We start from the raw sequence: 26,415 nt of genomic DNA on the forward strand, positions 1-26,415 counted from the left end.
GACAGATCAATGGGATAGAAAATTAATAAGGATATCCAGAACTTGAACTCAGATCTGGACCAAGTGGACCTCATAGACATCTACAGAACTTGCCACCCCAAATCCACAGAATATACATTCTTCTTAGCACCACATCACACTTATTCTAAAATTGACCACATAATTGGAAGTAAAACACTCCTCAGCAAATGCGAAAGAACAGAAATCATAACAGTCTTTCAGACCACAGTGCAACCAAATTAGAACTCGGGATCAAGAAACTCACTCAAAAATGCACAACTATGTGGAAACTGAACAACCTGCTCCTGAATGACTCCTGGATAAATAATGAAATGAAGGCAGAAATAAAGATGTTCTTCAAAACCAATGAGAACGAAGACACAATGTACCAGAATCTCTGAGACACATTTAAAGCAGTGTCCAGAGGGAAATTTATAGCACTAAATGCCCACCAGAGAAGAGAGGAAAGATATAAAATCGACACACTAGCATCATGATTAAAAGAACTAGAGGAGCAAAATTAAACAAACTCAAAAGCCAGTAGAAGGCAAAAAATAATTAAGATCAAAGCAGATCTGAAGGAGAAAGAGACACAAAAAAACCCTTCAAAAAAATCAACAAATCCAGGCACTGGTTTTTTGAAAAGATCAACTAAACAGATAGACTGCTAGCCAGATTAATGAAAAAGAAAAGAGAGAAGATTCAAATAGATGCAATAAAAAATAATAAAGGGGATATCTTCACTGATCCCACAGAAAATACGAACTAACATCAGAGATTACTACAAACACCTCTATGCACATAAACCAGTACATCTAGAAGAAATGGATAAATTCCTGGACAATTACATCCTCCCAAGACTAAACCAGGAAGAAGATGAGTTCCTGAATAGATCAATAACAAGGGCTGAAGTTGAGGCAGCAATTAATAGCCTACCAACCAAAAAAAGTCCAGGACCAGACAGGTTCACAGCCGAATTCTACCAGAGGCACAAAGAGGAGCTGGTACCATTCCTTTTGAAACTATTCCAAACAATACAAAGAGAGGGAATCCTCCCTAACTCATTTTATGAGACCAACATCATCCTGATACCAAAACCTGGCAGAGATACAACTAAAAAAGAAAATTTCAGGCCAATATCCAAGATAAACATTGATGCAAAAATCTTCAATAAAATACTGGCAAACCAAATGCAACAGCACATCAAAAAGCTTATCCATCACGATCAAGTTGGCTTCATCCCAGGGATGCAAGGCTGGTTCAACATCCACGAATCTATAAAAGTAATCCATCACATAAACAGAACCAAAGAGAAAGAGCACATGATTATCTCCACAGATGTAGAGAAAGCCTTCGACAAAATGCAACAGCCCTTTATGCTAAAAACTCTCGATAAACTAGGCATCAATGGATCATATCTCAAAATAATAAGAGCTATTTATGACAAACCCACAGCCTATATCATACTGAATAGGCAAGAGCTGGAAGCATTCCCTTTGAAAACTGGCACAAGACAAGGATGCCCTCTCTCACCACTCCTATTCAACATAGTATTGGAAGTTCTGGCCAGGGCCATCAGGCAAGAGAAAGAAATAAAGGATATTTGAATAGGAAGAGAGGACATCAAATTGTCTCTGTTTGCAGATGACATGGTTGTATATTTAGAAGACCCCATCATCTCAGCCCAAAATCTCCTGAAACTGATAAGCAACTTCAGCAAAGTTTCAGGATACAAAATCAATTTGCAAAAATCACAAGTATTTTTATACACCAATAATACACAAATGGAGAGCCAAATCATGAGTGAACTCCCATTCACAATTGCTACAAAGAGAATAAAATACCTGGGTATACAACAAGGGATGTGAAGGACCTCTTCAAGGAGAACTACGAAGCACTGCTCAAGGAAATAAGAGAGAACACAAACAGATGGGAAAACATTCCATGCTCATGGATAGGAAGAATCAATATAATGAAAATGTCCATACTGCCCAAAGTAATTTATAGATTCAATGCTATCCCCATCAAGCTACCAATGACCTTCTTCACAGAATTGGAAAAAACCACCTTAAACTTCATACGGAACTGAAAAAGAGCTCACATAGCCAAGATAATCCTACGAAAACAACAACAACAACAAACAAAGCTGGAGGCATCATGCTACCTGACTTCAAACTATATTACAAGGCTACTGTAATCAAAACAGCATGGTACTGGTACCAAAACAGAGATATAGACTGATGGAACAGAACAGAGGCCTCAGAAGGAACGCCACACAACTACAACCATCTGATGTTTGACAAATCTGACAAAAACAATGGGGAAAGGATTCCCTGTTTAATAAATGTTGTTGGGAAAACTGGCTAGCCATATGCAGAAAGCTGAAACTGGATCCCTTCCTTACACCTTATACCAAAATTAACTCTAGATGGATTAAAAATTTAAACATGAGGTCTAACATTGTAAAAACTCTGGAAGAAAACCTAGGCAATACCATTCACGACATAGGCATGGGCAAGGACTTCATGGCTAAAACACCAAAAGCATTGGCAACAAAAGCCAAAATAGACAAATGAGATCTAATTAAACTTAAGAGCTTCTGCACAGCAAAAGAAACAATCATTAGCATGAACTGGCAACCAACAGAATGGGAAAAGATTTTTGCAATCTACCCATCTGATAAAGGACTAATATCCAGAATCTACAGAGAAATTAAACAAATTTAGAAGAAAAAAACAACCCCATCAAAAAGTGGGCAAAGGAATATGAACAGACACTTTTCAAAAGAAGACATTTGTGCAGCCAACAATAATATGAAAAAATGCTTATCATCACTGGTCATTAGAGAAATGCAAATCAAAACCACATTGAGATACCACCTCATGCTGGTTAGAATAGCAATCATTAAAAAATCAGGAGACAACAGATGCTGGAGAGGATGTGGAGAAATAGGAATGCTTTTACACTGTTGGTGGGAGTGTAAACTAGTTCAACCATTGTGGAAGACAGTGTGGCGATTCCTCAAGGATCTAGAATTAGAAATACCATTTGACCTAGCAATCCCATTACTGGGTAGATGCCCAAAGGATTAGAAAACATTCAGTTATAAAGACACATGCACATGTATGTTTACTGCGGTACTGTTCACAATAGCAAAGACTTGGAAATAACCCAAATGCCCATCAATGACAGACTGGATAAAGAAAATGTGGCACATATATACCATGGAATACTAGGCAGCCATAAAAAAGGATGAGTTCATGTCCTTTGCAGGGACATGGATGAAGTTGGAAACCTTCTCAGCAAACTGACACAAGAACAGAAAACCAAACACTGCATGTTCTCACTTGTAAGTGGGTGTTGAACAATGAGAACACATGGACACAGGGAGGGGAACATCACACACCAGGGCTCGTCGGGGGTTGGGGAGGCTAGGGCAGGGATAGCAGGGGATTGGGGTATTGGGGATGGCCAACCTTAAGAGAAACACCTAATGTAGATGACTGTGGGATGAATGCAGCAAACCACCATGGCACGTGTACACCTATGTAACAAATCTGCACAGTCTGCACATGTACCCCAGAACTTAAAGTATAATAATAAAGAAAATTAGTTTTTGCTCTAGATGGGATGATGTTTCTTAATAAATCCAACCTAAAATTACGAGGCAAAATAGTGCTTACACAGAAAGTTTTCAGTGTAATAATATTGAAAACAATGAAAGTTTAATCGCAAGTAGTATCAAGTTGCTTTATATACTTCTTGTGCTGTCAAAAGTTACAACAAGAAGCAAAATCTTTATTCATATACAAATCTACAGCGGATATGTTTTCTGAGTTCAACTACAGTTCGAGTAGTGTTCTATCAGCCTTGATGCAAGAGCAAAGGTGATTTCCATAGCTCAAAATCCACTTAACTATGCAGCTGAAGAGCTTCCACCTAACCTTCAACAGGAAGTGATTATCAGCAATGAAGTAATATGCTAAAAGGCAAATATCGAGAGAAGAATCTAACAACATTCTACAAATTAGATATAAAAGAGAAATATGCTCAACTGAAATTAGATGCTTGTAGAATGATATCAGTGTTTGGCAATATCTATGTGAGAAAATGTTTTCAAAGATGAAATAGAAAAAGTTGATTATAGATCAGACCATTTGTACTCAGTTTTGATGGCTAGATCGAGCCAAGTGAAATGTTATCCCTCCAAAAGAATTCACTTCTCACTCATTAGATTTGTATTACATAAAACTGTACACCATTGTTATATTTTGAATTATAATCAATAAAATTTAGTGGAAATTTGTTTTTTCTCCTGTTACATGAAGACATAATATCCTTCATTTGGGATACTGAGCTGCAAAATTTTACTATCCAGCCCCTTACAGAAAAAGTTTGCTAATCCCTGATCTAAATCACTGATTTCCAAAGCAGTTGTTCATCAAATTCTTTTGTATTTAAAAAGAAACAACATTAGTGGTTCACCTGTAATTTTTTACACAGGCGAATCTGATGCTCAGCTGGCCCTTGGCATCACTGGTCTTTAGTTGTTCCACCCCAATCCCATTTACCATGAATCATTTACAACTGGAATAATCTAGCTTCACTCCCAATAGAAAGACACTAAGCAGAGGATGCCTACAATTTAGTTAAGCAAGTCATTACCAAAACTAGGTAAAACCCTTAGGATACCTGATTCCTGATTATTACAAAATAAAATTGATAAGGGACCCAGAAAAACAGTTTTGAAAAACATAGTACAAAGGTAGAAGAGAAGGCTATTATTCTCCTCAGCCTACCTATGAAGATACTCTTTGTATCTCTGAGCTAACAACAAACCTATTGTTCATTCACACAACAGATATTGACTGAATATTTATTTGTGTCTGCCAGGCACTGTTCCAGGTGCTGGGGATATATAAGTGAACAAATATACCAAAATCCCTGCCTTCATGGAGCTCACATTTTAGTGGATGGAAGACCATGATGTCTCAGTGCACCCCTTTCAAAATTACCCAAGGTGAGCAAAAAATTTTAGAGTCCAAAAACTCGATTTAATCTTATAGAGAGATGACTATTAACAAATTCATGGTCAGTTTGTACATCTGATGTTGGCAAGATGAGGGAGTCCCTGATGACTGTGACGACTGGTCTACTGATTTACCAATGACTTTAGTAAAGTATAAAGTTTGAGGCTAGATCATCAACAGAGAGTGACAGGCTGAATGTGCATGTGGGTAGAAATGTATATAAGAGAACAGATTCGAGTAGCTGGAGAATGCCGCACAGAAACAAAGGTAACTACTCATTCAGTATGACGTGCCCATTTAAGGTTGGTCATTAATGATACCAAGTTGCCCTGATGCTATATGATTTCTTCTAACCGTGCAAAGAGTTCATCTAGAGATGGGATTTTACTTGTTATATAGGAATGTAGAAAAGAGGGTCAAAGAAGCAGAAGCAGAGGTTTTCTGCTAGACAGGGATGACTGCGATAACTATGGAATTCAAGTTGCATAAGGAGGAAAGTAAAGATGAACAGGGGACTAATGGATGGAGAAAGGGGTAGAGGTTAGTAGGTCTGAAAGAAGCAGAAAGAATCCAGGCTTCCAGAGATGAAAAATAGAATGAACAAAGGCTGGATGAAGAAAACAGATGGCGGTTACAACACTTTCTGTCCAATAAAATGTCAAAATCTTGAATTAAAGGGGCAAACAGGAAAGCAAATTTCACACTGCAGTTACAATTTGTTGATGCAGTTATTTCAGAAACTAAGTTTTAGTATGAAGTATAAATTAGAAGTTAAATAACTTTAAATGCATTAGAGGAGATTCTGTTTAAAACATTCTTGGTGTATATTAACATTTAAAGCAAAAAAAAAAACTCTTTACAATAAGTGCTGGTTTAATTTGTTTTCTCTGAGTTTGGATAGCTACATAAAAATCTTTCTTAAAGTAGGGTTGTTCTACAATGAAGATAAAAACAGTATGAATTAATTTTTCATTAATGCTATAGCAGTTGAATCGCACACAGATAAAGAATTTTAGACTTTCCCCTGGCACTCAAATGATGCCAATAATCTGTCAGGTGGCAGGAAGGTGGCCTCAGTAATCTGTCAAGGTCCATGCCACCCTTTTAAACTTATTATGCCTGGGGTCCAAGTTTGCTTCTTTGCAAAATGCAAATCCTTGGGTCTCCCAGTTGGTTCACATTGACAAAGACAGCTATAGAAATTCACAATCAATTTTCTACTATCTCACTCATACTTTTTGGTATCAATTTTCTCCTGTTGCTTATACAATCTTCCTTTCAGACAGAGCTTAAAGCTCAAACTTGGGTTAGGGTAAATTATGGTTCTCTCATATTGAACATCACTTTCATCATTCCAGAGTCTTTATTAAGGGGTGGGTAAGACACAGCTATGTTCACAGGGAATTCATATTAGATTAGTAGGCTAAGGAGCGACTTCTGTAGAAATCATCTCCATTTTCACATACTTATCAGCACCAGAATCCAGGTAGGGCATCACAATCTTCTGACACCCATCACTGACAGCCTCTTTTTTATAATACAACCATTTAGGGAGAACACACAGTTGGAGTGTGTTACAGTACAAAGAAGGCATTGAAGCACCTGCAGCACTGCTTAGTGCCTTTGACTCTGCAGTAGAAATAAGGTTAAAGGGGAAAGAATGGTGAAGAAAGAAGGAACAGACTGTATTGCTACTAGTTGCTGATTCTAAGTCAATCATGCCTATCGCTGATTTATAAAACCATCTTCTTCTAAAAGTCCATTTTTCCTTTGCAAAATACTTAGCAAAACCCAAACCAAAAATACCTCATCTGGATGGAGGTTTGAGTCTTTGCCTTTGTACTAAATTTATGTTCAGGAATGAAAACTTTTGCTAGAAGCAACTCACCGCTCAGTGGCTGGGCTGCAGCCAGGCGGCTGGGCTTCAGAATGAACTGGCACTGCATCTCTCGAGGCAGCTGTTCCATAAGGAAGGGCTCTTGGAGGTTAAAAGGGGTGGTAGAGTCCTTTGATCCTGGTGTCAGGAGCGCAGTGTCGCGAAGATGGCTCATTTTAATTCCATATGGATATTCATGCCCTACACAGAGAACAATCTAAGTGTAAACTTCGGGCTGACTGGTACTGTTAGCATGTGTACAACAAAATAGGAATGTCCTGCAGTTTACTCCTGGGACTTTTGGCATAAATAATCCTTTTGTTTGACAGAATGATCATTTACACTGCTACAGTTGGAGACCGTTATGCAGGTGGTCCTACAAAAGTCCTTTTAAGAGGAGGAGGGAGAAAAAGAAGAAAAAAAGTCTTTAAAGATTATCTTGTTTGGAATGAATCAGTTTGTGAGTTCCGTAATGCTGACTTTTCCAGTGTTTGCATCGAATAATATTTAAAGGTGTTCTATTGTCACCTTTGACATGAACAAGATCTATACATTTTCAGCAAATACATGTCCTTGTTCAGTCTCAAATCTGTGATTTACAATATTTTTTCTACCTACCACATAAGCATTATAAGGATAAAATATATAAACATTAATGGCTAAATTATTTACATAACAGGGACAAATAACTATATATGTCAAGTATCACTATTATTAATATTATTTAACACAACATGTTTGTCTAAAAATATTTCATTAATTTTTATTAGTTACACAGTTAGTTACTCAAGAGCATTGGGACTGGTTTGATTTATGCTTCCTTCTCACTGTTACCCTCTGAGATTGAGGTTCAGAGGCAATGATCAGAAGGAAGACTACAGGGTATCAGCAACACAGAAACGGATGCAAAAAGGAATGTACAAACTATAACAACTAAACCCTGGACATCTGACTACAACATGACTTTCACTCTTTAGTATAGTAAATAATTACATCTTTTTAGTGTAATCTTCAAATACCATTGTGCTGTAGTTGTTTTAAGTACAGAGAGCAAATTCCCTTCTATGCCTGACTTACCACTAAATGTAACTCAGCGAACTCTTACTCTTCCTTTTCAACTGGCCTAGGCATCCAATGTCAATGTTTCATTAATATCAACTACTATAGAAACTTTCATGGATTAAGGCAGAAAAAGGTATGACAATAATAAAACAAAATCAGTTTATTAAAGTAGCCGGCAGCTAATCTACAATTGAGGTTTGCAGAGCACATTAAAATTTAATGATTAAGAATTGCTGCCAAATCATGGGACGATAATGTCCCTTATCCCACTGTTTTCCTGTAAGAGCTAGTCAGGAAGCTAGGGGCTGTTTTAAGCCTAAAAGTTACCATCTACATAGTTTCAATTAATATATTTTATTAAAACAATAATTTTAAGTGTTTTATCTTTAATAACTTTAATTATTGCTCATTGACTATTACAAAAATAACAAAACTAAAAACAAATCTGTTGAGAGGCCGAGGCAGGCAGATCACCTGAGGTCAGGAGTTTGACCAGCTTGACCAACATGGTGAAACCCTGTCTCTACTAAAAATATAAAAAAATTAGCCAAGCAAGGTGGTGGGTGCCTGTAATGCCAACTACTTGGGAGACTGATGCAGGAGAATTGCTTGAACCCGGATGGCAGAGGTTGCAGTGAGCTGAGATCGCCCCATTGCACTCCAGCCTGGGCAACAGAACGAGACTCCATCTCAAAAAAAAAAAAAAAATCTTAAAATACAGTTGATTTTGTCTTCAGCTCTGTGTATGATCTGAGTTGTACATTTGTAGAAATGTTTGTTTTTAGATTACTAAGAGTACTTGAAGCACTCTGAATTACGCAGTAGTGACCTCATAGATAAATAAAGAATTACATGAAACAATGCATACAATATGCTCTGCACAATGTCTGGCAGGTAGTAAGCATTTTAAAATTGTTAACAGAAATTGTCATCATCATCATTATCATTGTTAGCATCTCAAGATCTGGTAAAGATACTGTTCTTTATTTTAATTATTCTATTTTTGTTAATCACACTGAAATTACTGATCAAGAAATATTTTTTAGCTAATGACTTAAATAAGGTAAAAGGTAACCTATTTATTAATAATTCCTCATGACAAATGCTAGAAAACATGACTAGAGAAATAGCAAAATAATTGACTTACTAAAGTAGGAGACAGTAAAGACTTTTAGGAATCTAAATGGGTTAATCTAATTTTCTTCATGATGTCTAGGAAGGTTCTAGGTACATAGCAGGTGTTACATACTCATTGATGAATTAAGCTGCATGGTCATATTTTAGATGGTCTTGCATAGAGGCACATAGTAGGTAGGTAAGGGAACAGAAAATTTAAAAACTGAATATGAAAAATGAATACATGAAAAAAATAAATGCCAATGCATATTTCTTTCTTTTAAAAATTTTTAAGAGGTTTGGCAGGATAACTGTTTGTCAAATGAAAAAGCAGAGAGAAAAGCTTATATTTTTCTTCCAAACTATACCATTAGTTGCTTGAATGAGGAGATATTATTTGTCTAGCACATAGTAAATCCTTGTTAAATATTTATGTAAATGAACATCATGAGATTCACATTTAATAGTATTTAAGGTTAGGACCATATGACCAATTCTCTGAGACACTTAGAATTATAATCAAAACACAATCAATGCTATCTTAGACTTTTGCAAAAACTTACCAATGAGTGGATATGGAGCCTCTTCTTTGCCAGAATTGACCCACAACTGGTAATCTCTCTCAGAGCCCTTAGAGATAAAAGAGTTAAATGCCACAATAAATCTTTCACATTTGATACTTGAATGAGAACACACTTTTTTTTTTTCTGTGTCCTCCCTCCTGCTCCCTACCCAGTGATGGTTAGAGATCCATGAACTGCAGTGGAATCAGGCCTTCAAAATATAGGTAGCCCACAGAATGTAAAATCATAGCTAGGCCCCTTTAGAAGGAAAAACAATCTTCCTGGCTCTTAAAGGTGAATCTTTTAGAGTCCTGACTTCTGCTATGTCCCTCCACTTCTTAGAGAATATTGGGTTTAACCTCCAACATGCCCCTGCAAAGACAACCTTATTATCCAGAAAACCGCAAACACTGCTCTGTCTATGATTAAAAAGTAATATCTCAAAGGCTGATTATTAGCTCAGCTGCTTCTGAGCAGAAGAATGACCAAGAGGCTTTGAGGAGATACTTAATTGGCACAATCTCTACTGGCTTTAGTTTGGGCAAGTTCAGTCCTAGGGAAAGAAAGGACAAGAATTCTATTCTAGAGAATAGTCCCTGTCATGGAAAACAATAAAATTGTTCACTAGCAGAATTATAACCCAGCAACATTATAAATCCCACTTGAAAGAAATGATACTAAATTATACAGATTTTACCGAATCCTCTAGGAGGGATAAAACAAAAAGATTTTAGATGAAGCTAGAACAGATAAGCCTGTTGGCAATATTTCACATCCTTGCCTTTAACTTCTGATAAAAAATCACAACCCTGCCCTTATAATACCATGAAAAAAATTCCACCCCCATACTTAGTTTGTTACTTCCTTCCCACCCCATCCAAAAATTTATTGTAAATAGGAAGGCAAATCTAATAAAAATCCTTTCTTTTGATATAGTGTCTGAAAACACTGTAATAATCCCTTAGAATTGGTGTAACCAAATAGTCTAAAATCCTAATTAAGTTAACAGATTTTTTTTGGTCTGAGGAGATTAATAATTTTATCCAAAGGGAAAGCATAAATAAGAAAATGAATCATGTCATTAATTTCTCTTCATACCTCTAAAGCTATCTATTCTAAAATATATTCATATAGCTTAGAAATTAATGGAGGTACCTACTTTACCCAGTGTATATAATTTAAATGTAATCAAATTTATATTACAAAATTTAATGAATTATCAGACTTATTATCCCAAATTTTGATTGTCTTGAATTCTGAAGGACTTACTATAGTACAGTGAATAAGCAAATCTAAACACAATTAATAATATTATGGCATGTCTTAAATATTGTCATGAATTGCTCTGGAAACAGCACTCCTTGAGTGATGTAACATGACACATATTTAAGACATGCCATAGTATTTCACAGTATTATTAATTGTATTTAGATTTGCTTATACACAGTGTACTTTCATATTTATAGAGAATCTCACTCAAGGAATAGTGTTTTTAAGTGCTTCCTTTAGTTACCATCCTTTTGAAAGTCATTCTCTTTAATGAGAGTACTCATTGTGTGGTGTTTATTACAACTGGCAGCCAGATGATGAGGCCAAATCTTCCAGTTCTCTTTCCTCTACCTCCTCCTCAAACGTTCTAATCTCCACTCCCCAAATTCTCAAAAATTCACCTTTATCATAGAAAACCAAAAGGTACAAAGCTAAAAGCGAAACAGGGAAAAGTGTGGTATGCACACTAAAGATCTCCAAATCCATGATCTAATTCAAAGCTTGTCTTTTTATTTACCAGTTCATTAGAGGTATTAGCCATATCATCCTTAGGACCTGTAGCCAGCCAATATGGTTTTATGTAAAAATTCTACTACAGATCAAATTATTCAGAATTCATTATCCTCAGATTGAGACTTGGGATAATAATAGAGGGGAGAAGTCAAATTGTGATAAGCAGCAAGGGGAGAAGGAAGATGAAACTTTATTAAAAACCTTATACCAACATTTTTTTTGTATATGTATACAGCATATATAATAAAATATATATTGTCACTTTAAAATTATGGTCCAATCTTATAATTTTCAGTTCACACAGATTTTAAAATAGGAGAACAGCACCACCCATATATTAAACTAATATTAAAGCTTTACTGTTCTTATTTTCTACATTTTGGGGAGTAAAATATGACTTTGGTATCTCTAATAATCAGCTGTCTTATGATGGAAGGAAAACATTTACATAAATTTAAATAATCGAAGCTTGTTTTTAATTAAGAATAACAGAATAACTTACAGTTATCCCTAGCATTGGTAATGCCATGTTGATAACTTCATTCACTGTATCTGAATTCATTACTGTTATAGTTTTAGACTGTAGAAAAAAAAAAGAAATATAGCTATGAAATAATGAATTTTAAAACAGGTTAACAAATAATCATTGTCAAGTGATCATCAAAAGGCAATTCTTTATTTCAAGTGTGGACACAGTAAAGTATAAGATTTAGGTGTAACAAAAACCTTTGATTATAATTTTCTTTCATTCCTTTACAAATTATACCCTCTAATAAAACATTTCTCTTAAAGGATGCATGGCTTACAGAATATAAGAGCTTAAGCAAATAAGAAGGACTAAATATATTTCAGAGAGAGTACATGGATTCAGCTCCCAATGAAAAAAATAAATCAGTGAGGCTGGTCCTCTGCCTTATTTTCATAATTGTATTTCCATAATGCAAAGGGTAGTAAAAAAAGGGCAAGAGCTGAATCTTTCTATTTCTTCCTGAGTAGTGTTTTCACAATACAGGATTTTATTTCTTTGCAGGGTATAAAGTCAGGTTAGGTAAGATCAGGATAATAGTTGGTTACAAAAGACATTTTAAAAGTCACTTTTGGGAACTTTCTATGTGCCACACACTGTGACCACTAAGATTTTCATTGTTGAAATCTTTGGAGGACATAAAACCAATGAGTCTAGAAGAAAACTGAAAGTTTTAGAAACCTCAATTCTATTACCAACTCTGCCAATGAATATGATAGCTATAATAGCAGTGTGCTAAACTATACTGAATACGTTTACTTAAAAGTAGACAATTTGCAACAAGCAGAAAAATAATTAACAAGATTCTAATGTATCTAGAGAGCTCACCAAATTCCAAAATGCATTATTTAAATATAAAACAATGTTACATTGTACAAAAACTTGCTATACACATAGGTTTTACACATGAGAATTATAAGATTATATCAGCAATTAGTCCATGATAGAGAAGGCTTAAATGGCACAAAAAAGTAGCATAAATAGAAATAAAATGATATAAAAATAAAGGTAAACAAAATCTGATACTTCATTATGTATCTTTTCATTAATAGAATTTCTTCTCTATGAGCCAATTATTTGACATGACAAACTGCCTCTAAAAATTGTTAATTGAATTTTAATTAAAAACAGCATTTTAAACGCATGATTTCAAATTGTGTTCCGGGTAGCCCCAAGGATAATGCAAAATTGTCTCAAAGTGAAACAGGAGTGTTTAGAGCACCCAACCCAGCGTCTGTCTTCTACCAGAGTATCATAGGTATATTACATACTGTACTTTAACTTGAGAGATAAATTTTAAAAAAGGCTTCTGATTTTAGAAATGTCTAAAATTCTTTCCATTTAATTTAAAGAAACTCATGAAATGTAAAGTGAACAATCTATCCTCCCCAATACTAGGCACATATGTTCAAAACATAATTATAGAAAGTATATTTTTTCCTACATGCCTTTCCTATATACAAAACAAATGAATTTATGCAGATAGAGCTCTTTGGCTAGTAAACAAGCAACAGGCAAAACTAAAAATGTGGCAATTTTGTTCCATATTATCATAATTTACTGACAAGGTGTATATAACTAGAGGGTAAAGATAAAGAATGCTTCCCACACATGCATTTCCTATCTGGGGGACTGGCTCTGGAAGCAGGGCTCCCTGAATGAGAGTCTTGTTATGAGAGCTACTTTAGAGAGCAAAGGACAGAGTATGTCACATCATCCTTGACTTAAGCAGGGTACTAGTGATAAAAACAGAGCACCCAACCTGACCACATCTCTTATCTTCCCTTCCAAAATGACAGTGGGACATCAGTCCTTTCTCAAATACACACTTTCCGTGTACTGAAAAGAAAGTGTTAAAAAAATTTAAGGGATTTCCCAGGAAATTGTGAATGTAACCAACTGCCAGAACTGAATCAAAGCAGACAGAAAAAACAGGGTTTTTGTTTTGTTTTGTTTTACTTTGCTACAGGAGATCTCTGTAGTCTCATATTATTAAAAAAATTGAGTAATTCTCTCAAGCAGTGACATCTGGCATTCAGGAGCTGGTCAGAACATTTGCATAACTTTTGCTTTTGGCCAAAACATAACTATTTGCACTACATATTTTTCCACACACAAAACTAATCTGTGTGATCTAGAGCTGTTGAGAAGTATGACAGTTGATAGTGTCACAAAATATTCGTAAGTTTTCATATTCTTCATAATTGATAACATTTTATCTCTTATACTATGATTGCAGTCATCAAATTATACATAATAACTGACTGGAGTTAATGACTTAATATTTGACCAATATGATAAACCCTGTGAGGCAGTAAAATACTGATCCCTTAAAAATGTCACCTTTCCCAGAGCATCCTCCTATTAACCTTAAGGATTCAGTCCCTAAAAACTTAAAGAATGAATAACTTTTCAAAACCACTTTCTGCTTAAGAAGTGACAAGTTGGGAAAAAATTGCTTAATAATAATAGGAAATACTCTTTGTGGAAACAACTTTACTACAAGTCTCTGCAGCTGGTATGGAAAAGATCCAGAGAAATATTCATGCCAGAGGGAAGAAAGAGACATCTCACAAGCAATGTTTTTTCCAAGCATAAATGTTAAATACTGTAGTTCATATGAATTTCTTGCTTCATTTTCTCTAGGGTTTATTTTTCATGTATATGAAGACAGACATATATCCAGGAAAATGTATTTCTCCCCTGTGGTATTTCTAAATGCCTTCCTTCCATAGCACATACACAGTCTGCCTGCCTGCCTGCCTGTCTCTCTTATTATCCATAGTGTTGTCTTATGCAGGGACGTGGAATTTAATTTTCTGGCTTAGAAACACTTACATAGGCACAATTCCCAATGTCCTTGGCGAAGATTTTGAGGGGAATGCTCTTCGGGTAGTCCTTTTCTTTCTCTAGATTGATGTATCTAATCAAATGCAACAACAACCCAAAACAACACTGAGTCAGATGGAATTCACTAATGGCTTATTTTAGAAATCAATCTATTTTACTACTATTTCCAATATACTTATATGCTATTTTTAAAAAGATAGATGAGAAGACTCAGCAAAGTCAGATTACATTATGGGTTGGAAGAGAATTAAAAAAAATTCAGGACATTAGGCATAGACACAAAAAAAATGGGACATCCATGTCAAGTGAGGTTTGAGAAGCATAATCAAGTTAGGGCACCTCTGGGTAATGTTTTACCCTCAAAGCTTCCCTGCCTTCTGTGGGCAGGTCCAGCACCTTACTGATAAATATAGGAACATATATAATACATAATTTACAAGGCCAAACCAAAGCAATGCCTTGTACTTCTCATTTAGCTCTTCAGTAGGTTGTAAATCTTGGTTATCCTATTGTGTGGGGAGGGAGGGAGGACAGGAGGGAGGGAAGGACTCTAACAGATGAACCTAAGTCAATCACTTTAGTCTGCAGGCTCAATGGCAGGGGTAATAACTACCATTATTTTTGAGGTGCTTAGCAAAAAACTCTGCATTTATGGAAACTTAATACATTCTTTGAGGAAACCGTTAGCTCCAATTCATAGGCTGGAGACAATGGCAAGAGAGAGATTATTGACTAACTTCTGTCTAAGATGATTTAACTAGACCTCAATGTTCTCCTTCCTGGAAAGTTAAGAAACACATGTAATGAGAGAACATATTTATAGCAAGTAAGCAACTAGTATACAATATGGGCAGCACCTTATTAAAAGGACAAATGAACCATTTCTACTAAGGAGAAGGGGAATAATTTGGGGCACATCTCTGCAGAAAAGTTCTTAATTCATTTATTAAAGGTTAAAGATTAAAAATATGAATACTGAAAAAATACCTCTGAAGGAGAGAGAGCCATTTGTCCTTTTGTTCTGAAGAACTGCAATCAAAGAAAATGGGAGAGAAAAATTAAACCACATAAAACACATATGCTGACAGATTTGCGATTGTCAATCCAGATGAAAATATCAAGAGCCTGTCGTTACTAATGTAGCTGCACACACAGGCTGCAACCTTGGCATAATTGTGTTCTGGAGAACTCTGCAGTGAAAACATCTCTTTGGAAAAACTACAGTCATGTGTCATTTTATTAAATCCTTTTGGATGGATCTAAGACAAATCCTCTTTTCTACTTTTTACAGGTGGTATTATACTAGTGGTAAGAGTACTTGATTTGGAATCTAACACTTGGTTTCAAAATGATAAGCAAGCTAGATGATCATGGGCAAGTCATTTAACCTCTAAGCCTCAGTTTCTACATCTATGAAACTGGTTAGTATTTTTGTGGCTCAAACGGCCATACAAATAGAAAGTATGCTTAATATTGAGAGTGAAGAGATTAAAAGAAATTTGGCATGTGGATGGAAATCTCTCTGCCAAGAAACCAGTTTGCTGTCAAAAAAACAAAACAAAACAAAACATTTTTTTGAAAATACGTACAGCAAGATTATGATTTAATAAATTAGTTCACTGAAAACTTACTCTTAATAACTATAACTTTCTGATTAAGATCAACCATTTGCAACTAAATTAGTATTGATTTTTATACTAATTTCACAGTTATATTTAATTCTTAAGGTTAGAAATAATTTAAAGCTTATTCTTATGTGGTCTTGTCACTAACAGACTTTTAAAATCATATTTTTCTCTCTTTTTTTTAAGACAGGGATTTTGCTCTGTTGCCCAGGTTAGAGTGTAGAGGCGTGATCATGGCTCACTGCAACCTTGAACTCCTGGGGCTCAAGTGATCATTCTGGCTCAACCTCCTGAGTAGTTGGGGCTACAGATGCTAACTTTTTAATGTTTTTAGAGATGCTGGAAGTTCTAGTTATTTTATTATTTCCCAAAATACATTTATTCACGAACTTTGTTGCTTAGCAATTTTCTCCATAAGCAATCTCCCAGGATTGGCCAAAGTGTATCACTTTTTTTTTTTTTTTTTAACCATTGACCATACACTTTCCATCTTTCACAATTCCTTACTATCTTTTGATGTACTCTCTTTTCTAAAACAGATTTTCTAGGCTCCTTTATGTCAAACCTTGAATTTATTTAGCAAAAATCTCTGCTGAGAAATAGAGAAGAGGTTTGCTCCAGACCTGCTTTTTTTCAAAGCAGTTAAAGAAAATTGCCCCTTTAAGACTATTTTTTTTAACTTTTAACTGCAATAAGATATATAAAGAAAACTGCGCAAAGCTTACAAGTACAGCTTAAAGAATTTTAACAAACTGAACACAATCATGTAAACCGGCGCCCAGATCATAAAACAGAAAATCAGCTTGGAAGGTCCCTTATGTTCTTTTCCACTATCCTGACTTTCAATAGCATAGAATGGTTTTGTATGTTTTAGTACTTTATATAAATGTAAGAATAAATACTGTTTTGCGACTGGCTTATTTCAACCTTATGTTTATGAGATTTAATTACACTACTGTGTGTGGTTTTAGATGATTCATTCTCATTGCTGTGTTCCCTTGGTTGAATATATAGCATATATTACTTCAAAATATAAATTAAGAAGTGTGTCAGGTTAATGTATGGAGACTGATTTGTGTATTTTTCTCATATATTTCCCTTTCCCCCCTGCTCTTTATCTGAATCTGGGATTCCCTTTCTTCAGTAATTCTTGATCTCAGGCATTTTTACAGGACTAAAAATCAAAGTACTTCAAAGTCAATGGCTATCTCCGGGTTTCATATATACTTAAACCCATTGAAAACATAACAATAAGATCCAGGACAGGAGAAAGCAACGTATCTTGGAAAATAAAAAGGGCACAGCAGATTAGAAGATTCTCTCAAATTATGGAGGAGACAGAGGCCTGTCATCCCTGAGAGTGAGCCGGAAACCATATGTCACTTAGTTAAGGTACCCTAAGGAAACAAAGAACCCAGAGGAAAAGGTTTTAAGGAGTCATTAGGGAGGCTGGGTCATAGAAATCAAAGTTTTTATATCAGCAAGGATACCTTCCCCCTGCCTTATGACAAAGAAACAGAACATCTCTGGACACACAGGGACAACTCTGGGCAAAGAAAAAGATGTCAACAGTGATCGCAACAGACTAACGTCAGAAGCCCTTTGTCTGTTTTGGAGGCATCTTAGAAGTCTCCTGTATTCTAGTTCTACCTTACAAAAACAGCAGTTCAGTAAAGAAGAAAATCTGATTTCTTACCAGCCTGGCAAAATGGGGGTTTAAGATGAGTTTTAATTTGATCTATAAATAAACAGGCATACCTGAGTTTGTAGTCTAAGATTCACAGTAGGAACGTAAGTTAATGTATTTTCTGGGCCAGGCACAGTGGCTCACACCTGTAATCCCAGCACTTTGGGAGGCTGAGGTGCAGATCACCTGAGGTCAGAGTTCGAGACTAGCCTGACTAACATGGAGAAACCCTGTCTCTACTAAAATTACAAAATTAGCCGGGCATGGTGGCAGGTGCCTTAATCCCAGTTACTCAGGAGGCTGAGGCAGAAGAATCACCTAAACCCGGGAGGTGGAGGTTGCTGTGAGCTAAGATTGCACCATTGCACTCCAGCGTGGGCAACAAGAGCAGAACTCCATCTAAAAAAAAAATTATTTTCCGATTCTTCTTGTAGATAGATAGTTGTCAGATTCAATACTTCCTGTGTCTTCTGAATAATTTTCCCATTCTACCATACCATTATTTGTAAAATCAAGGTGCAGGACCTATTTTTCTGGTAGATACAGATACTTAGTTTGTGAATCAGAGTATAGGTAGTGATAGAGATGAAATTCCTTTTGGCCTTTTCTGAGATGTGACTACCCTGTTTCCCAAAGTAAAGCACAGAAACTTCAAATTGATTGTCTGCTCTTTCCTCAGTTTGACTCAATTGGGAGTTTTTCAAAGATTCTGGCAGTTATCAGTCTTAGATTTCAATGCTACTAGTTTTTGAGACTGGTGTTGCTCAGGATGGAGACACTGACCAGGCTGGAGTGTAGTGGTGCCATCACAGCTCACTACAGCTTGCTCAGGCTGGAGATACTGCCCAGGCTGGAGGGTAGTGGTACAATCACAGCTCACTACAGCCTTGAATTCCTGGACTCAAGCAATGCTCCTGCTACATCCTCCTAAGTAGCTAAAAATACAGATGGGTATCACCATGCTCAGCTAATTTTAACACTTTTTTAGAGATGGAAGTCTATGTTGCCCAGGTCTATGTCCTGAAGCAATTCTTCACCTCAGCCTCCCAAGTAGCTGGGTCTACAGGTGTGTGCCACCATGCTTGCATAATATTTTTACTTTTTTGTAGAGACAGAGTCTTGCTATATTGACCAGACTGATCTCAAACTCCTCACCTCAAGTGATCCTCTCACCTCAGCCTTTCAAGCAGCTGGGATTCCAGGCACCAGCCCCTGTGCCTGGCTGTATTTACAAAAAATAGTTATAGTAACTGGACAGGAGAGACTGCTTCTTTAACTTGCTACCTGATGGAATTTTAAACTGATCATGACCTAGATTTCCATAACATTTCCAATGATGTCCACTCCTTCCTAAAGATCCAAGCTTCCCTCTTGTATCTTCACTCAGCATGAAAAGCTTCTGTTAACATTATTTTTTTTTTGTAGGCCAGTTTGCTAGTAATAAATTATTGTAGTTTAAAAAAATGTTCATTCTACCTTCATTTAAAAATAATATTTTTGTTGGATATTGTATTCTAGGTTAAAAGGTTTTTGTTGCAACACTGTAAAACACATGTTCCACTGTGGTAAAAAATATGCCAGGCATGGTGGCTCACGCCTGTAATCCCAGCACTTTGGGAGGCTGAGGCAGGAGGATCACCTGAGGTCAGGAGTTTGAGACCAGCCTGACTAACATGGTGAAACCCCATTTCTACTAATAATACAAAAAAATTAACCAGGTATGGTGGCCTGTACCTATAATCCCAGCTACTTGGGAGGCTGAGGCAGGAGTATTGCTTGAAATCAGGAGGTGGAGTTTGCAGTGAACCGAGATCATGCCATTGCACTCCAGCTTGGGCAATAAGGGCAAAACTCCATCTCTCTTTCTCTCTCTCTCTATATATAGATCTCTCTCTCTCTCTCTCAATATATATATATGTATATATATATGTATGTATATATATATATGTATATATATATGTATGTATATATATATGTATGTATATGTATGTATATATATATGTATGTATATATATGTATATATATATGTATGTATATATATACGCATATATATGTATATATATATACATATATATGTATGTAATATTCTATTGTCTTCTAACCTCCATAGTTTCTAATAAAAGATCCATAATGATTCAAATTGTCATTTTCCTATTTGTAATACATTGTTTTTCTCTGACTGCTTTCAAGATTTTTCTCTTATCTTTGATTTACGGTAGTTTATAACATGACCAGGTATAGTTTTCTTAATTGTCACACTGTCTAGAATTCAGTGACCTTGCTGAATCTGTATATTTATGCCTTTTATCAAATTTGGGTAGTTTTTAACCACTATTTCTTCAGCCCCATTTCCTCTCTCCTCTTGAATCCCAATGACATGTATATTATATTTTTTGATATTTTACAAGTCTGTGATACATTTTACCTTTAAAACAAAATCTTTGTTTTCTCTGTTTCTCAGATTAGACAATTTGTATTGATAAATCTTCAAGTTCACCAATTCCTCTTTCATTTCCATTCTGCAAAGAAGGCCATTCAGAGAAATATTTTATTTAAGATATTGTAGTTTTCAGTTCTAGAATTTTCATTTGGCCCTTTTTAGTATTTTCTACTTCTCTGCTGATATTTCCTATCTTTTTTTAATTTTAAATTGAATTTTCCTTTTACCTGCCATGCATACTTATGAAAGCTATTTTAAAGTTCTTCTCTGGTAATTCAACATATGAGTCATCTCAAGATTGGTCTCTATTGATTACGTTTTTCCTTGTTCTTCACATGTCAAGAAATTTTAGATTGTATTCTGAACATTAAAAATGTTTTGTTTTGGAGACTCTGTATTCTGTTATATTTGTGGAACAATGTTGATATTTTTATTTTAGCGGAAAAATAATTTGATTAGATGAAGCTACAAACTCTATTTCATCTGTGACAGGCTGCAGCTCAGTTCAATTCTTTTAGTCTTAGCTACAAGGTGCTTTGAGTCTATCTCACACATGTGGGGTTTGGTGATCAGCCAGAGATTTGGACAGTGTTTATACACAGAATTTGAAATGTCCCTTCTCTGCTACTTTCTTTCTGTCTTCCAGTTCTGCCACTCAGAAAGATTGTTTCTGCCAGTTTTAGTTGTCCTACACCATGATGTAACTGTACTCTGCCCTCAGGCTAAGGCCTTAAAAACAGGAACCTCACCCAGTACTTGTGCCTACTTCCAAGTTTTAACTCCTCTCCAAAAGATCTCAGTCTGCCAGATCAGAGGCAGAACTCAACACTTTACTTTTTTTAAAACTATAAATTTTGAAATAATTTTAGATTTCTATAAAAGTCACAAAGATAATACAGAGATTCCCTACATACTTCTTACCCTGTTTACATTTCCTCTAATGTTATTTTCTTACATTATCATAGCCTATTTGTCAAAACTAAGAAACCAATATTAGTACATTACTATCAAACTCTTGACTTTATTCAGATTTCACAATTTTTTTCATTAATGTCGGTTTTCTGTTCTAGAAGCTAATCTAGCATACCACGTTATAATTGTTATGTCCCTTGTAACTGATCTATGACCATTTTTCAGTCTTTCCCTGTTTTTGTTTTTTTGACCTTGAAGTTTTGAGGGGTGCTGATCAGGTATCCTGTATAATGTGTCTCAGTGTGTATTTACTGAATGATTTCCTCATGATTAGACAGGAATTGAAGGTTTCTGGGAGGAAGATCACAAGGTTAATTGTTCTTCTCATCACAATACATCAAGAAGTACATGATATCCACATGTATATCACTGGTGCTATTAACCTTGATCATTTGGTTAAAAAATCATAGTTTGAATAATATAATATAGGTAAAACTTGTTTCCACATTCCCCCTCTTCTTAAAAAAAGAAGCTTCATAAAAATTCATTGATTAAAAATGTCATGTAGTCATATACTCACTTAAAATTGCTTCCTTTCACTTGTAACTCTAAGGAGATTAAGCAATAGGAAATGATAATATCTAGAGTAATCTATCATGGAAAAGAACATATGCTGAGAATAAAACAAACACATTTTTTTTTCCAAATCAGTTCTTAAAATCTTGTGGTAGGCCAAATAGTGCATAATAGAATTTAATGACATGCCTATCTTTTACTAGAAGATTAACATCTTAGAAAATTTTTGTTGTCTGGCTTTAGGATGATGTCCAGGAGTTTTGTCATGGCAAGAAGAGAAGCAGAATAAAAAGTATCGTGTGTGTGTGATGGACACTAACTTTAAGTATAAAACAAATACTGGAGAGGTAAGGACACAGTTAATCAAAATCACAAGTGTGATTATGATTGTCACTCTGAACTGGACAGTGCCAATTAAGCATATTCAGTAGAACAGGACAAATATTCTGTATTCATACATTCTCCAACCCCATCCTAGCATAGCAGTTAAGTCTTGGGAAACTCTGGCTCCTTAAAATCATAAATTTGCTTTTGAGTGTCACATCTCTATAGATACCAACTCAAAACCTGCTACATGATTCAGGCAACCAGTATTTCATGACATTAGTTTTATTTGTATAATAAAACACTATTTATTCAGGAGTAAAAATTCAGGAGTAAAAACCACTTATTCAGACTTAACTGGACCATACAAATTGCTTCAATGAAGGTCTTTTTCAGTGGTTTGAAAATACTGATAAGCCTTGAAAACTCAATATGTAAAACAAATACCTACATATTAAGGAAGGGATGTTAAAGAGGGGGTCCTAAAGATGTGACTAGTCTATTCCCCTTCCATATTTCTGGAAGTTCCTTTGTGTGTGTGTGTGTGTGTGTGTGTGTGTGTGTGTGTTTCCATAAAAATAACTTGTTGAACCAACGTAAATGATGCCAAGAGTTTCCAATATTTACCATTAATTTTCACATAATTTCATCAAAAGCCCTTTGGGAGAAATATATGGCATACAAGTATTGTGGTTGGGTGTTATGTGTCAACAGATGAGCTACCGACTCAATACAAAATCAGAAAAAAATATTTCCCTTTTAAAAATTAGAGGAACAACATTTGATTAATTTTTTAAATCTCTGTCCTAGAAATTATCATAGTAGCTAACCCAGGTAAATACAGGACAAGCTGTGATTCTTACCTGAAAGTGGCCACAAAGTTCACTATGGGCCAGCCCAAAACAAAGGATTTCATGGCATTGGTGTTGCCTTCTCCCACTTCATCCACACAATTTGCTGTCCACATATCAGTTAATTTAATTTTATTTTTTATCTTAAAGTTATTGTTATATCTAGAAAGATAAAAACCAAAGAGAACCTTTTGTTATTTAAATTTTATGGGAGCTTCTCTGGAAGCTATCATCCTCAGCAAATTAACACAGGAACAGAAAACCAAACACCACGTGTTCTCACTCATAAGTAGGAGTTGAACATTGAGAACACACACACACACAGAGAGGGGAACGACACATACTAGAGCCTGTTGAGGGGTGGGGGATGAGGGTAGGGAACTTAGAGGATGGGTCACCAGGTGCAGCAAGCCACCATGGCACAGGTATGCCTACGTAACAAACCTGCATGTTCTGCACAGGTATCCCTTTTTTTTTTTTAAGAAGAAAAAAATTTTCTTCACCAGCGCTTCTGTACTTGACAAAAAAACCATTTTCACTGTGGGCAAAGTGTCTTATCGTTTTTATCTTCAGTGCCTAGAAGAGTAAACTAAAACAGGGTTGGCTACCTTAGCCTAAGAAGATCTTTGAAACACTGGTGAAACAATTAGTCCTCATGCCTGCTTTGATGGCAAGAAATAGCCATAAACTGGCCACCTTATTTTTCTATGTGTGGAGCATTGCATTTGGATCAAAAACCTAACTTCAAATGTACTGCTGTTACACAATATTAATTCATTTATTATTTATAACTTGTTAATTTAAACGTTTTGAGTGGCTAACAGAAAATACACAGGATTTATTATTTATCAAATTTTCATTTTAAGAGATTTCTCTGTAGTTAGAGAAATTTATAATTCATTTTCAATGAAGTGGTTACAAGGTTTTCTTTTTTTGAGTTGGAGTCTTGCTCTGTCGCCAGGCCAGAGGACAGTGGTGTAATCTTGGGTCACTGCAACCGTTGTCTCCGGGTTCAAGTGATTCTCCTGCCTCAGCCTCCTGAGTAGCTGTAACTACAGGCATGCGCCACCATGCCCAGCTAACTTTTGTATTTTTAGTAGAGATGTGGTTTCACCATGGTGGCCAGCATGGTCTCGATTCTCCTGACCTCATGATCCACCTGGCTTGGCTTCTCAAAGTGCCATGATTACAGTCGTAAGCCACCACACCTAGCCGGTCACAAGATTTTCTAGCCTTTAGAAGCATAGGTTATTTTAATTTTCTTTCTTAGATTTTGCTCAACCATTTCCCCTTATATTCTAGCTAAAAGTAAAAACCTGCAGTCCCCAAAAAGAACCTAAACCAAGCTAAAAAAAAAAAGTAGGGTTGACACAATTAACATTCATCTCTGGGGACCCTGAAGATGATCTACTTTAATTCAAGTGAAATTGCTTTTAGACAATTTCTACCTAATCCCCGTAGACTCCTGATATGGAAACCAACATATCTCTTGACCTAATTGTCAGGTTTAATGCTCGCATGAACATGAAACTTAAATAGAAGGCACCAAGAAGGATAAAGGTACCTCATATGGAAGTATCCCTAAAACTCCTCTGATTCATGGAATATTTAAAGCTAAAAGTCTTCAGTGGAATTCATAATATGAAAAAGGATTTTAAAGGAACTGAAAGAGAATCTAGATTCAAAGCCTCATTTATGCTTCCCATAGGGTGCACTGAATTTAAGTGTAATAGAAAGTGCCTTGTGGCACAATGGCTTCTTTCTATATGTTATTTCAATATTTTCTACTCTATTGTTATGAATCTTTGGATTTTTAAAATAAAACAAACCCAATTGCAGACCAAATCTTATTTCTTGATGTCAACTATTTGGGTAATACAAAACTAAAACTACACATCTTTTGTAAAAACAGATATCTTTCCATATTTGTTTTCACATTTTGTATTTTCTGATGCAAATTTCTATCTTAGTAGATACTTGAGATATCATGTGGGAACATCTACCATCCACATCTACTGACCTGGGAAAAAGTCATCTCAAAGATCCTTTCCCTAGATTAATAAGGTGCTACATTATCCACCTTAATTTCCAAAACAAGCAACTGTCTAAAAGTACAAAAAATGACTTCCATTTTCCTATAATAAAAATAATGGCTAATAATTATTGGGAACTTGCCATATACCATTGCTGTAAGTGTTTTATACACATTATTTAGTTTGATCTTCAGGAATTTTATAGATAATGAAATAGAGTTGCAGAGAGGTTAACCTGCTAAAAGTCACACAGCTTAAATAGCAGAGCTAGAATTTAAACTTGGATAGTGCTGACTCCTGAGCTTATTTATGCTCTTGGCCGCTAAGCATCTATAAAAAGTCCTGGATATCATTATACCTATAAAGCACCTGGCACCTGGGTGAAATTATCTTTCTATGAAGTTCTCTTCAGCTTTTCTATCTTTGGCCTATTTTTTTAAATAAATCTCTCTGGAGCTACAAGGCTTTCTGATGTGGCTATTATGGAGGCTGAGGAAGAAATCTCATGAACACTTATGTAAATAAAACTGGATGGATTAGTTTCAAAATATTTAAAACAAGTATTCCAACAAAGCTTTATATTAAAATTGGCAGTCTTGGGGTCATAGTGTGCTTCTTCAGATTTTTCAATTTCAATTTCTAATAGTATTAGACTATAGAAATTAAAAAATATTAATTTAATATGAACTGGCTCCAATAGTAAGACAATGACTATCTCCAATAGTATTACGACAACAGGAATTAAAAAGTATGAATCCAATATGAACAGACTGAACAAAAACCTCTAAAAATAAATTATTTTTTTCTTTTTGAGACAGTTTCATTCTTGTTCCCCAGGCTGGAGTGCAATGGGGGGATCTTGGCTAACTACAACCTCTACCTCCCAGGTTCAAGTGATTCTTGTACCTCAGCCTTCTGAGTAGCTGGGATTACTCAGGTGCCTGCCACCAGGCTTGGCTCTTTTTTTGTTGTTTTATATTTAGTAAAGATGGAGTTTCGCCATGTTGGCCAGGCTGGTTTCAAACTCTCGACATCAGCTAATCCGTCTGCCTCAGCTTCCAAAAGTGTTAGGATTACAGGCATGAGCCACTGCACCTGGCCAAATTCAGCCAAATTCTTTATTTCTACAATGTACTACCTTACTGCAAATTTATTAAGCTGA

At 35.6% G+C, this 26,415-nt stretch overlaps 1 protein-coding gene across 6 annotated transcripts in view; it reads right to left on the reverse strand.

Annotated features, from left to right (window-relative positions):
* The window catches only part of ARHGAP20 (Rho GTPase activating protein 20), a 125,807-nt gene that overhangs the window by 23,487 nt on the left and 75,905 nt on the right, over positions 1–26,415 (reverse strand). For all 6 annotated transcript variants that reach the window (XM_009006745.5, XM_009006744.4, XM_035264482.3 and 3 more), the window contains exons 4-9: positions 23,233–23,382; positions 15,793–15,834; positions 14,794–14,878; positions 11,932–12,009; positions 9,648–9,714; positions 6,919–7,107 (exon numbers count right to left, since the gene is read on the reverse strand). In XM_009006745.5, coding sequence (XP_009004993.1) covers positions 6,919–7,107; positions 9,648–9,714; positions 11,932–12,009; positions 14,794–14,878; positions 15,793–15,834; positions 23,233–23,382 — 611 coding nt within the window. The remainder of the gene's footprint in view (positions 1–6,918; positions 7,108–9,647; positions 9,715–11,931; positions 12,010–14,793; positions 14,879–15,792; positions 15,835–23,232; positions 23,383–26,415) is intronic.

The sequence above is a fragment of the Callithrix jacchus genome, chromosome 10 (genome assembly GCF_049354715.1).
Source record: "Callithrix jacchus isolate 240 chromosome 10, calJac240_pri, whole genome shotgun sequence".
Taxonomy (NCBI): Eukaryota; Metazoa; Chordata; class Mammalia; order Primates; family Cebidae; genus Callithrix; species Callithrix jacchus.